The sequence below is a fragment of the Heptranchias perlo genome, chromosome 20 (assembly GCF_035084215.1).
Source record: "Heptranchias perlo isolate sHepPer1 chromosome 20, sHepPer1.hap1, whole genome shotgun sequence".
Lineage (NCBI taxonomy): Eukaryota > Metazoa > Chordata > Chondrichthyes > Hexanchiformes > Hexanchidae > Heptranchias > Heptranchias perlo.
This window is the reverse complement of record NC_090344.1, coordinates 50748937-50765880: the sequence shown is the minus strand read 5'-3', so window position 1 is coordinate 50765880 and position 16944 is coordinate 50748937. Positions and strand designations below refer to the sequence as shown.

Below are 16944 nucleotides of genomic sequence, written 5' to 3'. Positions count from 1 at the left end.
CGATGCCGTCATCGTGGGGGATACTGGTGTATAGTGCCGAGACGTCCATCGTGGTGAGAAGTGTCCCTGTACGATGGGTTTCAGGGCATCCTGAAACCCATCGTACAGGGAACCCCCAGCTTCTGTCGCGACACTACAGACTTCCTACAAAAACTCAGTACCCACGGACCAGTTGAACCAGGAACACTTCTCACCACGATGGACGTCTCGGCACTATACACCAGTATCCCCCACGATGACGGCATCGCTGCGACAGCATCAATACTCAACACCAACAACAGCCAATCTCCGGAAGCCATCCTACAACTCATCCGCTTCATCCTGGATCACAATGTCTTCACCTTCGATAACCAGTTCTTTACCCAAACACACGGAACAGCCATGGGGACCAAATTCGCACCCCAATACGCCAACATTTTCATGCACAAGTTCGAGCAGGACTTCTTCACTGCACAAGACCTCCAACCAACACTATACACCAGATACATCGACGACATTTTCTTTCTATGGACCCACGGCAAGGAATCACTAAAGAGACTACACGATAACATCAACAAGTTCCATCCCACCATCAAGCTCACCATGGACTACTCCTCAGAATCAGTTTCTTTCTTGGACACACGAATCTCCATCAAAGACGGGCACCTCAGCACCTCACTCTACCGCAAGCCCACGGACAACCTCACGATGCTCCACTTTTCCAGCTTCCACCCTAACCACGTCAAAGAGGCCATCCCCTATGGACAGGCCCTGCGAATACACAGGGTCTGCTCAGACGAGGAGGAACGCGATGGACACCTACAGACGCTGAAAGACGCCCTAGTAAGAACGGGATATGACGCTCGACTCATCGATCGACAGTTCCGACGGGCCACAGCAAAAAATCGCATAGACCTCCTCAGGAGACTAACACGGGACGCAACCAACAGAGTACCCTTTGTCGTCCAGTACTTCCCCGGAGCGGAGAAACTACGCCATGTTCTCCGCAGCCTTCAACATGTCATCAATGAGGACAAACACATCGCTATGGCCATCCCCACACCTCCACTACTCGCCTTTAAACAGCCACCCAACCTCAAACAGACCATCGTTCGCAGCAAACTACCCAGCTTTCAAGAGAACAGCGTCCACGACGCCACACAACCCTGCCACGGTAACCTCTGCAAGACATGCCAGATCATCGACACAGATACCACCATCACACGAGATGACACCACCCACCAGGTGCATGGTTCATACTCCTGTGACTCGGCCAACGTTGTCTACCTCATACGTTGCAGGAAAGGATGCCCCAGAGCATGGTACATTGGCGAGACCATGCAGACGCTGCGACAACGGATGAACGGACACCGCGCAACAATCGCCAAACAGGAGGGTTCCCTCCCAGTCGGGGAACACTTCAGCAGTCATGGACATTCATCCACCGACCTTCGGGTAAGCGTACTCCAAGGCGGCCTTCGAGACACACGACAACGCAAAATCGTCGAGCAGAAATTGATAGCCAAGTTCCGCACCCATGAGGACGGCCTCAACCGGGACCTTGGGTTCATGTCACGCTACACGTTACCCCACCAGCGAACAAATGTTATCTGTTTTTAATATAATGGGTCATTTGCTGGCTCTCTCTGCCTTCCGGATGTTTCTGCCTCTCTCTCTGTTTTTTTTTGTCTCTTTTTTTTCTCTGTTTTTTTTCCCTGTTTGTTTTTTTGTGAATGTGTATTCGGGGGTTCTGCAGATGACACCTCTCTGTCTGAACACGGTGATTGCCTTGGCAACGGGCAGTTGCAGAGGCAGTCTGTAAACACCATGTATTATTCAATATGTATAAATGCGTAGGCTTCAAGGAGATCTTGAAACATTTACCTGAGGAAGGAGAAAATCTCCGAAAGCTTGTGAATTTAAAATAAAATTGCTGGACTATAACTTGGTGTTGTAAAATTGTTTACACTTGTAACTCCACACATTGTCTGTCCTTGTAACTCCACCCATTGTCTGTCCTTGTAACTCCACCCATTGTCTGTCCTGATAACTCCACCCATTGTCTGTCCTTGTAACTCCACCCATTGTCTGTCCTTGTAACTCCACACATTGTCTGTCCTTGTAACTCCACCCATTGTCTGTCCTTGTAACTCCACCCATTGTCTGTCCTGATAACTCCACCCATTGTCTGTCCTTGTAACTCCACCCATTGTCTGTCCTTGTAACTCCACACATTGTCTGTCCTTGTAACTCCACACATTGTCTGTCCTTGTAACTCCACACATTGTCTGTCCTTGTAACTCCACACATTGTCTGTCCTTGTAACTCCACACATTGTCTGTCCTTGTAACTCCACCCATTGTCTGTCCTTGTAACTCCACCCATTGTCTGTCCTGATAACTCCACACATTGTCTGTCCTTGTAACTCCACCCATTGTCTGTCCTTGTAACTCCACCCATTGTCTGTCCTGATAACTCCACACATTGTCTGTCCTTGTAACTCCACCCATTGTCTGTCCTGATAACTCCACCCATTGTCTGTTCTTATAACTCCACCCATTGTCTGTCCTTATAACTCCACCCATTGTCTGTCCTGATAACTCCACCTGTTGTCTGTCCTTAAAACTGCACTTAGACCTATTGGTCTCTCAGTGCCACTCAGTAAGTAAAAATGCATTTCTGTCTCCAGCTCTCCTCTGTCTTTCAAAGACATCACAGAATTGGGAATGAGCTGCATGGCAGATTATGGAGCCCCAGTCTTTCCATTCCTGGCTATTGGTGGATATGAAGGTAAGGATCACAATCACAGTCATCGAAGGAAGCTGGCTGCACTATTAGAGAAATTTACTTGCACTAATTGAGACCATTAAATGGCTAGTTTTAAGGGGAAAAATGAGAATGGTAACAAGAGAAAGGAATAGGTTAGTGAGGATTATGGACTTTTATCTGGGATGAAATATATTTTAAAGGTAAACAATAGCAAATACTGTATTTTAAGTGACAGTAGCATTCGCTTAATCAGTGCAATATTACTCTGAGAACATCGAATAAATGGAAAAAAGGACTTGCATTGATATAGAAACATAGAAAATAGGAACGGGAGTAGGCCATTCGGCCCTTCGAGCCTGCTCCGCCATTCAATATGATCAAGGCTGATCCTCTATCTCAATACCATATTCCCGCTCTCTCCCCATACCCCTTGATGCTTTTTGTGTCTAGAAATCCATCCATCTCCTTCTTAAATATATTCAGTGACTTGGCCTCCACAGCCTTCTGTGGTAGAGAATTCCACAGGTTCACCACCCTCTGAGTGAAGAAATTTCTCCTCATCTCAGTCCTAAATGTCTCACCCCGTATCCTGTGACCCCTCGTTCTGGACCCCCCCCCCCCCGCCAGCCAGGGGAAACATCCTCCCTGCATCCAGTCTGTCTAGCCTGTCTATAGCACCTTTCATGACCTCAGGATGTCCCAAAGTTCTTCATAGCCAATGAAGTACTTTTGAAGTGTAGTCACTGTTGTAATGTAGGAAACATGGCAGCCAATTTGCGCACAGCAAGATCCCACAAACAGCAATGAGATAAATGACCAGATAATCTATTTTAGTGATGTTGGTTGGGGATACATGATACATGTTGGCCAGGACACCAGGCGATCTCTCCTGCTCTTCTAATCGTACCAAGGGCTGTTTTACATCCACTTAAGAGGGCAGAGGGGCCTCAGTTTAATGTGTCATCCAAAAGATGGCATCTCTGACAGCGCAGCACCCCCTCAGCACTGCTCTGAAGTGTGAGCGTAGATTATGTTAGAGTGGGACTTGGACTCACAACCACTGATTTAGAAGCGCGAGTGCTGTCACTTGGGTTACGGCCGACGTCTCGTGATTAGCACCTGGAAGACCACATTCCACATACAAAGGAAAATTGTTGTCATCCAATGGAAGGAGATCTCTGGACAAGGATGGTTGTCCTTTTTATAAAAATTGCCCATTTTTTTTATTCGTTCATGGGATGTGGGCATCGCTGGCAAGGCCAGCATTTATTGCCCATCCCTAATTGCCCTTGAGAAGGTGGTGGTGAGCCGCCTTCTTGAACCGCTGCAGTCCGTGTGGTGAAGGTTCTCCCACAGTGCTGTTAGGAAGGGAGTTCCAGGATTTTGACCCAGTGACGATGAAGGAACGGCCGATATATTTCCAAGTCGGGATGGTGTGTGACTTGGAGGGGAATGTGCAGGTGATGTTGTTCCCATATGCCTGCTGCCCTTGTCCTTCTAGGTGGTAGAGGTCGCGGGTTTGGGAGGTGCTGTCGAAGAAGCCTTGGCGAGTTGCTGCAGCGCATCCTGTGGATGGTACACACTGCAGCCACTGTGCGCCGGTGGTGAAGGGAGTGAATGTTTAGGGTGGTGGATGGGGTGCCAATCAAGCGGGCTGCTTCAAGCTTCTTGAGTGTTGTTGGAGCTGATTAGTGCACTTTTGACTGAAGGGCCATTCAGAGATAGATCTCATCACACACCAGAGCAAGGCGATACCAAATCTTTGGCCCAATCTTTTGGGATGGCAGCCTTGATGGTGGATGGAGGAGAGATCTTGTTCGCTCTTCCTGTTTCCCTCTCATTCATAGGATTTGTTCCTTGGGCAATCACTGCTCATGGCCTGAATTCAGTTCTGATCAAGTTGAGGTCAAAACCATTGAAACACAACTTGTTCTTGTGACGATAAGGACTGGGTTTTCCTTCAAAAAGCACCTATTTTCGGGCAGCGGAGAGATGGTCTGGCAACGGAAAGGGCTCCCGTCCATTCTCTGTCACCGCCGAAAGTTAAAACCAGCTCTAGAGTTGTACTGGTTATGAATTTTATCAGAATGGTTCAGAGCTGAGGTTTCACTGGTGGATCCTGAGAGCATTGAACTGAAGGCCAGTCTCAGAACAAGGCAGCAGAGTATGGGGAGAGTACCCGAGGTTTGGATTATCTTAGAGAGGGGCACTAACCCAGGTGTAATAATAACATTCCCTTATCTGTAAGTGAAGGTTGAACGTCAGTGTTCACTATGGTGAAGGATTCAAACACCGGGAACACAAATTAAAAATTAGAAAGTTAAGGTTGAGAAAAGGCCGTCTGGTGAAACCTTCTTCAGCCAAAAAGATAACCGAGTTGTCGGTTTTATCGAGTTGTGGAAAAAATTACCAAGTGGGCCATTGAAGCAGGCTGTGTAATTATGTTCAAGAAACAATTGTCGTTTGGGGAGATAAGGGGCTGAGGAACATTGGGAGAAGGTGGGCGGGGGTGAACTGTGAAAAAATGGATGGCAGAGGCTTTTAGCCACAGCAGTGATTATTGCACCAACTCCTCGTTACACTGGATCCACCCCATAATGACTGACGACATTGCTGGCCTTATACAGAAAAATGTTTTCACCCAGTTTAACATGGGGTGGGCGATTCAGAGGGGCAGAAATGTGCCCAACACTCAACTTTCCATTCATTTTTTTGCCTGATAAAAATAGGCAGATACTTTGATCCCAGGAAAGTTCCTTCTATAGCCTTTGCCTCCCTATTAGAACAGGGTGTGATTCTGCTCTTGCCTTTTCACTTTAACCTATGCTCTGTTTCCCGACAGGTGAAGATTTCACTGGAGCAGAGGCCTTAATCATGACCTTCTCTTTAAATAACTACCCAAGTAATAACCCCAAATATGAATACGTGTTACTCTGGGAGCAAGAATACTTAAAGATTCTGCAGGAGTATAAACAGAACAAGTCCATCAATTTCAACTTTGTCTATATGTCTGAGGTATGACGTTTGGAAGTGTCTCCCAGGACCTCCATAACCCTTTTATATTCCTCTTGTTACTTTTAATGCTCTTCTTGGCCCCACAGCTGTTCTCCAAAAGCCAAACCCCATTTCGTCTAACTCTGGGGTGTCACTGAGCTTTACAGAAAAACTGTTTAACATCCCAAAAAATACTCTTCACGCAGAGACATGAGCTGAGATTGTCCTTGCAGTGGATTCTCCCAGGACTGCGGGAGATTGTCCCAGGTCTGCGGGGGATTGTCCCAGGACTGCGGGAGATTGTCCCAGGACTGCGGGGGATTGTCCCAGGGCTGCGGGGGATTGTCCCAGGACTGCAGTGGACTGTCCCAGGACTGCGGGAGATTGTCCCAGGACTGCGGGAGATTGTCCCAGGTCTGCGGGGGATTGTCCCAGGACTGCGGGAGATTGTCCCAGGTCTGCGGGGGATTGTCCCAGGACTGCGGGGGATTGTCCCAGGACTGCGGGGGATTGTCCCAGGACTGCGGGAGATTGTCCCAGGACTGCGGGGGATTGTCCCAGGTCTGCGGGGGATTGTCCCAGGACTGCGGGAGATTGTCCCAGGACTGCGGGGGATTGTCCCAGGACTGCGGGAGATTGTCCCAGGACTGCGGGAGATTGTCCCAGGTCTGCGGGGGATTGTCCCAGGACTGCGGGGGATTGTCCCAGGTCTGCGGGGGATTGTCCCAGGACTGCGGGGGATTGTCCCAGGACTGCAGGGGATTGTCCCAGGACTGCGGGAGATTGTCCCAGGACTGCAGGGGACTGTCCCAGGACTGCGGGGGACTGTCCCAGGTCTGCGGGAGATTGTACCAGGACTGCGGGGGATTGTCCCAGGACTGCAGGGGACTGTCCCAGGTCTGCGGGAGATTGTACCAGGACTGCGGGGGACTGTCCCAGGACTGCGGGGGATTGTCCCAGGACTGCAGGGGATTGTCCCAGGACTGCGGGGGATTGTCCCAGGACTGCGGGGGATTGTCCCAGGACTGCGGGGGATTGTCCCAGGACTGCGGGGGATTGTCCCAGGACTGCGGGGGATTGTCCCAGGACTGCAGTAGATTGTCCCAGGACTGCGGGGGATTGTCCCAGGACTGCGGGGGATTGTCCCAGGACTGCGGGGGATTGTCCCAGGTCCACAGGAGATTGTACCAGGACCGCAGGGGATTGTCCCAGGACAGCAGGGGATTGTCCCAGGACTGCGGGGGATTGTCCCAGGACTGCAGGGGACTGTCCCAGGTCTGCGGGAGATTGTACCAGGACTGCGGGGGATTGTCCCAGGACTGCAGGGGATTGTCCCAGGTCTGCAGAGGATTATCCCAGGACTGCGGGGGATTGTCCCAGGACTGCAGGGGATTATCCCAGGACTGCAGGGGATTGTCCCAGGTCTGCCAAGGATTATCCCAGGACTGCAGGGGACTGTCCTAGGACTGCAGGGGATTCTCCCAGGACAGCAGGGATTCTCCCAGGACTGTGAGAGATTGTCCCAGGTCTGCAGGGGACTGTCCCAGGACTGCGGGAGATTGTCCCAGGACTGCAGGGATTCTCCCAGGACTGCGGGGGATTCTCCCAGGACTGCGGGAGATTGTCCCAGGACTGCGGGAGATTGTCCCAGGACTGCGGGAGATTGTCCCAGCACTGCAGCAGCTTCTCTGGTGACTCTGACCCTGGAAAGACAGCTCCCCATGGTCATTGCCAGGTGTAGCAATGATTGTTGGCAGCTTGGCAGCAGGTTCGATCAGGCTACCTTGGTTTCTGATCACCCTGGTATGCCTTTTCTCATGAGTGCCACTGATAAAAAGATTTCTATAGCGCCTTTCACAACCTCAGGACATCCCAAAACGCTTCCCAGGCAATGAAATATTTCTGAAGTGTAGTCACTGTTGTAATGTAGAGAAGTGGGGCAGTTAATTTGCGCACAGCAAGATCCCACAAACAGCAATGTGATAATGAGCAGATAATCTGTTCTTGTGATGTTGGTTGAGGGATAAATATTGGCCCAGGACACCGGGGAGAACTCCCCTGCTCTTCTTTCCCTTTGTAGAGCGTCTTAACACGTCTCTCAATCACATCTCTCAGCACTTCACACAGTGCGTTATGTTTTTGGTTTGAAGTTCACTGAGTTCTGGGACGTGGGCAGATACAAGCAGCTATCCTGTGTGCAGATTCCACTAGAAGCAATGAGATGAATGACCGGATGACCCAAATTTTGGTGTTTTTTTTGTTGGGGGAGGAATGGTGAGCAGGCAGCAGGTGAACTCCCAGCTCTTTCTTGAATAGTGCCGCTGCTCGTTAAACCTTCACCAGAAACCAGCCCTCCCCCCCCCACCCACCCGCCACCCCCGGTTTCTTGGCTCACCTGAAGGACGAGATGTGCATCAACGCAGCACTCCCTTCATACCGCACTGGAGTGCCGGCGTCCTGGATGGGGCTGGAATCTAATTTATAGACAAGGGTCCGGCCAATGATTCCAAACTGATGTTCGTGCCTTTGCCGATGCTTGTCTGTAAAGATCTCTGCCGAAAGGTAACGCAGATTAAGAGGAAAAGGTTTATTTTTTTTTGTGCATGTGTTCGCAGCGCTCACTTGAAGATGAGATTAACAGAACCACAAAAGAAGACATTCCGATATTTGCCATCAGTTACTTGGTTATATTTGTCTACATTGCCTTCGCCCTTGGAGAATATACAAGTTGGAAAACAATCATGGTGAGCAACTTCCCTCTCTCCTAATTTCATGACATTTATTTTCCGTCGTTCTTTTGCCGAAAGCTTGGTTTTTAAGTTTTCTAAGGCAGGTTAATGAGGGTGGGAAGTGTGAGGCCCAACAACCCTGAGACTCGACTAAACAGGGGATGAATCAGTAACAACTTCCTTTCCCACAATTTCAGTTCATAGAATGATGGAATCTTACAGAGCAGAAGGGTGGCCCTTCAGCCCATTGTGCCTGTGTTGGGGGGTTAATTTTACCCCAAATAAAGTGTCTTGAGCAAAAAGGAATATATCATCATCTTTTACTTTCACAAAAATGTGTAAATAAAGGAGTTTCACCCCCAGCTTGTTCAGGAACAGAGAAAGGTCATTAGTTACGAAACATGTCTGTCCCTTTTTGATGGATCGCTCCCATCGACCTCCCTTCTCTCCATATCCTTCAGTGAGGAGGACATAAAAAACCTACAGGGGGATATAGACAGGCTGGGTGAGTGGGCGGAGATTTGGCAGATGCAATACAATATTGGAAAATGTGAGGTTATGCACTTTGGCAGGAAAAATCAGAGAGCAAGTTATTATCTTAATGGCGAGCAACTGGAAAGTACTGCAGTACAAAGGGATCTGGGGGTCCTAGTGCAAGAAGATCAAAAAGTTAGTATGCAGGTGCAGCAGGTGATCAAGAAGGCCAACGGAATGTTGGCTTTTATTGCTAGGGGGATAGAATATAAAAACAGGGAGGTATTGCTGCAGTTATATAAGGTATTGGTGAGACCGCACCTGGAATACTGCATACAGTTTTGGTGTCCATACTTGAGAAAAGACATACTTGCTCTCGAGGCAGTACAAAGAAGGTTCACTCGGTTAATCCCGGGGATGAGGGGGTGGACATATGAGGAGAGGTTGAGTAGATTGGGACTCTACTCATTGGAGTTCAGAAGAATGAGAGGCGATCTTATTGAAACATATAAGATTGTGAAGGGGCTTGATCGGGTGGATGCGGTAAGGATGTTCCCAAGGATGGGTGAAACTAGAACTAGGGGGCATAATCTTAGAATAAGGGGCTGCTCTTTCAAAACTGAGATGAGGAGAAACTTCTTCACTCAGAGGGTAGTAGGTCTGTGGAATTTGCTGCCCCAGGAAGCTGTGGAAGCTACATCATTAAATAAATTTAAAACAGAAATAGACAGTTCCCTAGAAGTAAAGGGAATTAGGGGTTACGGGGAGCGGGCAGGAAATTGGACATGAATTTAGATTTGAGGTTAGGATCAGATCAGCCATGATCTTATTGAATGGCGGAGCAGGCTCGAGGGGCCGATTGGCCGACTCCTGCTCCTATTTCTTATGTTCTTATGTTCTTTATCCCTTATTAGTTGCCTTATGACCCCTTTATACTGTACGTTTCAGTGTGGTTCGCTGGTAACTCATTAGCAGGTCTGACGTTCTCTGCCTGGCTTGCCTTCGTAATATCCAATAATTGTAGAGTGAGACTTTGAATCACTTGTCCATTTCATAAGTCATATCAGGATTGAGCGGAAGTCACAAGATACCAAAAAGGGAGGAAAGATAAAAATAAACAGGGGAATGTGGCAAAGTATTGGTTGCTTATGTATTTCTGGTCTTTTTTTGAACGACAGATCGATTCGAAGGTTACACTGGGACTGGGTGGAATTCTGGTGGTATTAAGCGCTGTTCTTTCATCCATGGGGTTTTATGCATATATCGGAGTCCCCTCCTCACTCATCATTCTGGAGGTGGTGCCGTTTCTGGTACTTGCTGTTGGGGCAGACAACATTTTCATCCTTGTACTTCAATACCAGGTCAGTTAAAGGAGAACCAGGGTGCAAAAAGACTTCAGAATCTGGTCTCCTTTTAATTTACAATAACAAAGCATTTAATCTGCAGAGCAATTCCAACCTTTGGATCAATGCTCATTCAACAAGCACCTTGTTACAGAAAAACAACAGAAAGAACTTTTATTTATATAGTACTGTTTATGACTCTTAAAATGCAAACTTAAGGGGTGTGAAATTGGACATGGGGCAGGGGGGGCACAAAACAGGTGGAATTGCATTAGCCGACTGTTATACCCCACGCTCGATATTCAATTCTGTTGAAGTTAATCGGACTGCATACCGGGCGGAGCGTATAACAGGAGTCCGATGCGATACTGCCTGATTTACCTCCCCGACCAAGGCCAGTTTCACCCCCAGGGCTGTTATTTTGCACCCGACACAATCCCACAAACAGCAACGAGTGAATGATCAGTTAATCCGCTCTTTTTTTTGGCGGTGGTTATTTTTAGAAGAAAATTATTTCGGACACCAGGAGAACTTCCCTTCCAATAATGGCTTGGAATCTTTACTGTCCACCTGAATGACCATAACAGGTGGAGATTAATTTCTCATCCAAAGGGTGACAATGCCCTACTCCTTCATAACTTCACTCAAGTGATGGGTTAAGGTAACTGAAGATAAAGTTACCAGAAAGAAAGAAAAGAGCTCACAACATAACTGGCAAAGCTGTTCTTTCTAAATTGTGAAACCGAGGTGAAGGGCTAAGGCCCACAGACAAGACACTACCAAAATTAAAAATAAAATAGAAGACAAAATAAATCAGGAAGTATTGATTAGATCATGCCGGGATTGGGTTTGAAAAACTTGAAGATTGTAGGAGGAAGGGAGACTGAAGGAAGTAAAGTATTTCATAGTTTTCAGGACTTGTGGAAGAATGAAGTTAGGTGAAAATAAGTCTTGATTTCAGCACAGTGAGGAGGATTCAGGGGAGAGGAAGGGTGTGTGGGATCCCTTATTTGCAGCTTGGAAGGCACTAGAGGGGAAAGTTCTGAAGTCAATCAATCAATAAAATGGAGACGATTGCGAGAGAGAGGGTGGAGGCTGGACTTGTGAGAGGGATTGGCTATCAGGTGACAAGCTTTATCCTGTCTCCTGAAACAAGAGACGGTCAGCACAAAGGGATGTGGAACCCTAGCAGTTCATCAAAACTTCACCAAGGAATCTTGCTGCAAACGGAACATGCCATCCTCACTCTGTTTTCCAATTAACAGAGGGACACGAGGAAAGCAGGAGAACGAAGGGAAGAACAGATTGGACGTGTGTTGGGGGATGTTGCTCCCAGCATGCTTCTCTGCAGCAGCTCGGAGACCATCTGTTTCTTTCTTGGTAAGATTTATATATTTTTTTAATCTTTCACCTAAATGATGGATGGCAATGCATGTGTGCGGAGGTCATTAGAATTTCTGCATCTACTATTCTCCCAGTCAGATCTCATAGTGAAGATAACTGTGCGACATAGTATCACTCATTGCTTTTCCCACGCTTGTATTTTGCATATGATGTGTTCCTGTTTTACAAGATATCGCGACAATCACCAAAAACTAAACTTCCTCCCTTACCTCTGCACTCGCCTCACAAATCCCTCACATTGCGAAAAGACACAAATATCCAGTTCAGATCACATGGGGTACGAGTGATACACCCCAGGCTTTCCCTGTTGTACGGTTAGATATTGGGCTGTACGGCTGTACCGTAAAGACACTGAGACCACTGACCTGGGCCACTGTACCCAGGGGAATATCTAAGGCAAGACCCCATATTTACAGCAGACCTTCTCAAATTTCTTTCAGCTCCTCCTCACTGTTTGCCAAACACCCTACTTTGGAGCCATCAGCAAATTTCAGTCCTATGCCCACGTCCATGTATAACAAGGACAAACAACAGGCCCGTGCTGACCTCTGGGACACCCCATTTCCAGTCCTTCTCCAAATCTGAGCAACACCCATTTTTCCTGAGCCTTTGTTTGTTGTCCGGCAACTGACTTCCTACCCATGCTGCTACATTTCATCCTCGACCATATGACTGCGACCTGGCTGGAAAATGCATGTGTGTGGGGCTGAGGAGAGAACTGAGCCAGGCTATGGTACCACCAGGCTGGTCAACAGCTCGGAGCCATGGCCCACATCTAAAATGTGCAATCGATTGAATCGGAAGATTGCTTCCATCCACGGCGCGGTGCCCCTGAAACAAACACCGCCTTCTGGAAAAGAGGTGGTGTCCAAATAAGAGGCACTAGTTCATGAGACCAGTCTCTTCCAAGATCCAGTACTTTCCCATGTAAGGAAGAGAATGGGAAAATGAGAGAGATTTATTTTTAAATGTCACCCATTGAATGGAGTTGATTGTGCCGACGGTAACTCAATCAGTAGGACTCACACACCAACACGTTGTCCTTGCCGCAGGTGCCCTCACCAAGATGCCTGCCGTCCGCACGTTCGCTCTGTACGCAGCACTGGCCGTGTTCTTCGATTTCCTGCTCCAGATGTCGGTGTTTGTGGCCCTGATGTCCCTGGACGCCCGCAGAGAGGAGGTATGCTGTACAACGTCCACTGCACGCTGCTCGATGGAACCCTTCGGTCTGACTTCACTCCCACCTTGGGCTGTGATTATTGTCTTGTTTCCCTGGGAGCTATCGCACAATCAGATAGTAGTGATTTCTGGTGTAATCACTTTCAGAGGTTATAAGCTAAAATCCTTTCCTCTAAAACTATATATTGATGGTTCACCGTAAGCCAAAATATTACATTATCCACAGTCCTGAATCAAATAATCTTCAGAAGCGGAGTTGAGTGAACACGTATTAAAAATAAATTCTATTTCAATGTTAAAATAGAGCAGCTATTCAGAATATGCCACTTTGATTACGTTACGGTATCATGATGCCAATATCTATGATTGGGCAAATGTAATATGTTAATATCTGTGATTAGATTAATGTAAAATGTGAAACTGTGCATAACTTTATATTAAACCCATGCTAACCGATCTCACTATGGTCTCTCTTACAGTCGGCCAAATATGACATTTGTTGCTGCATACGCTCAAAAAGCACAAAGATAAAGAAGAAAAGAGAGGGGATTTTGCTGCCCTTTATGAGGGAATATTATGCCCCTTTTCTGCTCCACTCTGTGACGAGGATTATTGTGGTAAGGAAAGAGCAACAAAAAAAATCCAGCATTTTTAAACAAAGCACTGGGGTTAATTTTTAGAGGAATCAAATTGAAAAGCACAGAGGTTATGTTGTATCAAATCTTGGTTAGACCACACTTGGGGCACTGTGCACAGTCCTGGTCTCCATATACCTTGGTTAGACCGCACTTGGGGCACTGTGCACAGTTCTGGTCTCCATATACCTTGGTTAGACCGCACTTGGAGCACTGTGCACAGTTCTGGTCTCCATATACCTTGGTTAGACCACACTTGGAGCACCGTGCACAGTCCTGGTCTCCATATACCTTGGTTAGACCACACTGGAGCACTGTGCACAGTCCTGGTCTCCATATACCTTGGTTAGACCGCACTTGGGGCACTGTGCACAGTTCTGGTCTCCATATACCTTGGTTAGACCACACTTGGAGCACCGTGCACAGTCCTGGTCTCCATATACCTTGGTTAGACCACACTGGAGCACTGTGCACAGTCCTGGTCTCCATATACCTTGGTTAGACCGCACTTGGGGCACCGTGCACAGTCCTGGTCTCCATATACCTTGGTTAGACCGCACTTGGGGCACTGTGCACAGTCCTGGTCTCCATATACCTTGGTTAGACCACACTCAGAGCATCGTGCACAGTTCTGGTCTCCATATACCTAGGTTAGACCACACTGGAGCACTGTGCACAGTTCTGGTCTCCATATACATTGGTTAGACCACACTCGGAGTACTGTGCACAGTTCTGGTCTCCGTATACCTGGGTTAGACCACACTCGGAGTACTGTGCACAGTTCTGGTCTCCATATACCTGGGTTAGACCACACTCGGAGTACTGTGCACAGTTCTGGTCTCCATATACCTGGGTTAGACCACACTTGGAGCACTGTGCACAGTTCTGGTCTCCATATACCTTGGTTAGACCACACTCGGAGTACTGTGCACAGTTCTGGTCTCCATATTATACAAAGGATATAGAGGCACTGGAGAAGGTGCAAAAAAGGATTTACAAGGATGATATCAGAACTAAGAGGTTATACCTATCAGGAAAGACTGAACAGACTGGGGCTCTTTTCTCTAGGAAAGAGAAGACTAAGGGGTGACCTAAGAGAGGTCTTTAAAATTATGGAAGTGTTTGATAGGGTAGACGTAGAGAAGATGTTTCCAGTTGTTGGGGAGTCCACAGCAGAGGGCCATAAATATGATCAGTCTTAGCTTGGCTGGGCCTCTTCCTTCATCTCTGCTTTGGTGAAGTCTGCCTCTCCTCGCACTCGACATCACCAACTGCTTTTGCTGGGAGTCCCAGAGCATTTCATTCCCTTATTGGCCCTAGGTTTTTCTCTGCCTTATTGCCTCTCTCAGGAGATTACATGGCTGCAGGGGTGGGGAGAGATGAAGTGTCTTGTTATGATGCTCCGGCCATCTATGAGTGTGGGGCGGGCTTGATGGACCAGTTGGCCTTTTCCTGCCCGTATGGTGGTATGAGTTTGTTCCACACATTCACTACTCCACGGAAGGAATAAAAGCTTCTTCTAATGTCTAGTCTCACTTGTTCATTTTAAAGCTGCGTCCTCTAATTCTATGCTGATACTTCGGTGCTCTTGACTTTACAAACAATTCTTTCTCTATTTATTTTCCAGATCATTCTGTTTCTCTTCATGTTGTGTTCTGGAATATTCTTAATGTTACACGTTCGAGTGGGCCTGGATCAGGAACTTGCCCTGCCGACGGTCAGTATTGATCCATTATGTGTCTTCCACATGGACAAACCTTTCAGTCAAGCAGTCGTTCTTGTTCCCGTACTCTTTCTCACACACCATCTGCGATCGGCTTCACTCGACGGCAGCACACTTGTCTCTGGGTCAGGGGTTATGGGTTTGGGTTCCACATTGGGACTTGATCTAGAAGGCTACTCCAGTTCAATACTGAGGGAGTGCTGCATTGTCAGAAGTCCTGTGCTTCATCTAAGATACTCAACCAAGGCCCCAACTGCCTGTTCAGGTGGACATTGAAGGTCGTATATCACTATCGAAGGAGGAGCTGGGATTTATGACTGGCCAACATTCTTCTCTCCAATAATTGCACCAAAAGAACAGATGAATTGATCATTTGCTTCATTGCTGTTTTCTCCCACCTCTGCCATGTTGCCCACTGCATCCTTCCTTTACCTTCACTGCTGCTGAAACGTCTGTAAAAACTTTTGTTACCTCCAGGACGAACGTCTACAATGTGCTCCTGTTGCCCTCCTTTGCTCCACCATACACAAACTCTGCTGCCTCCATTCCTGACCCACAAAAAGTCATATTGGCCCATCATTCCCATCCTCGTAGACTTCCATTGGTCCAATGTTCCTCAACGCATCAAATTCAAAATCCTGACAATCCTCCAGGTGAAACAGTGATTTACTTGTCCTTCTTTCAATTCAGTATACTGTACTCGCTGCTCACAATGTGGTCTCCTCGACACTGGGGAGACCAAACGCAGATTGGGTGATCACTTTGCTGAACACCTCCCCTCAGTCTGCAAGCGTGACCCTAATCTGCCGGTCGCTTGCCATTTTAATTCCCTGTCTCACTCCCACTCTGACCTCTCTGCTCTCGGCCTCTTACACTGTTCCAATGAAGCTCAACGGAAGCTCGAGGAACAGCACCTCATCTTTCGATTAGGCACTTTACAACCTTCTGGACTCAACACTGATTTCAATAACTTCAGATCATAATCACTGCTCCCATTTTTATTTATTGGCCATCAGGTGCTGCTAATGGTTCTGATGTTGCCATTTACAGCTCCTCTAGACCCATCTTTTGTTTATCTTGTCCAATTCCCACCCTCCTTGCCTTACACCATCATCCCTTTTGTCATTTAATCACTCTTGCGGTCTATCCCATCACAGACCCTCCCTTTTGTTCTTCCCTCCCCTCCCTTTCCCCGGCTCTGTACTTGCTTAAAAACTTTATCTCTTTAACATCTTCCAGTTCTGACGAAGGGTCATCGACCTGAAACGTTAACTCTGTTTCTTTCTCCACAGATGCTGCCTCACTTGCTGACCTTCTCCAGCATGTTCTGTTATTATTTCTAAATCCCGATCCCCATTTACAAAGCCTTTCGCTGCCTTGCCTCAGGCTATCTCTGCGATCTGCTCCAGCCTTGTGTCCCCAGGCGTGTTCTTCGGTCCTCCAACTGTGGCCTCTTGTTCACACCCCTTCCCTCCGCTCCACCCGCTGTGACGGACCCCTCAGCCGACACAGCCTTACGCTTTGACACTCTCTCCCAAGCACCTCTGCCATTGAAAGTCTCCTTCGAACTTATCCTTTCAACCATGTATCAGGTCATCTCCCCTTGCTCTTTTGCTCACTTTTCTCCTCTGTGAAGCTCCTCGATGCCTTTCCTACATTAAAGGCATGATATATAAACTATACATACGAAAATGAAAGTTACTGCTGTTGTGGGA

The 16944-nt window shown here is 47.6% G+C and overlaps 1 protein-coding gene across 1 annotated transcript in view; it reads left to right on the top strand.

The window, feature by feature from the left end:
- Nucleotides 1–16944, top strand: part of npc1l1 (NPC1-like 1) — a 90579-nt gene that overhangs the window by 45332 nt on the left and 28303 nt on the right. The window contains exons 3-10 of the mRNA XM_068001547.1: nt 2669–2769; nt 5591–5763; nt 8358–8486; nt 10124–10306; nt 11554–11668; nt 12745–12872; nt 13351–13488; nt 15134–15223. Of these exons, the coding sequence (XP_067857648.1) occupies nt 2669–2769; nt 5591–5763; nt 8358–8486; nt 10124–10306; nt 11554–11668; nt 12745–12872; nt 13351–13488; nt 15134–15223 (1057 nt within the window). The remainder of the gene's footprint in view (nt 1–2668; nt 2770–5590; nt 5764–8357; nt 8487–10123; nt 10307–11553; nt 11669–12744; nt 12873–13350; nt 13489–15133; nt 15224–16944) is intronic.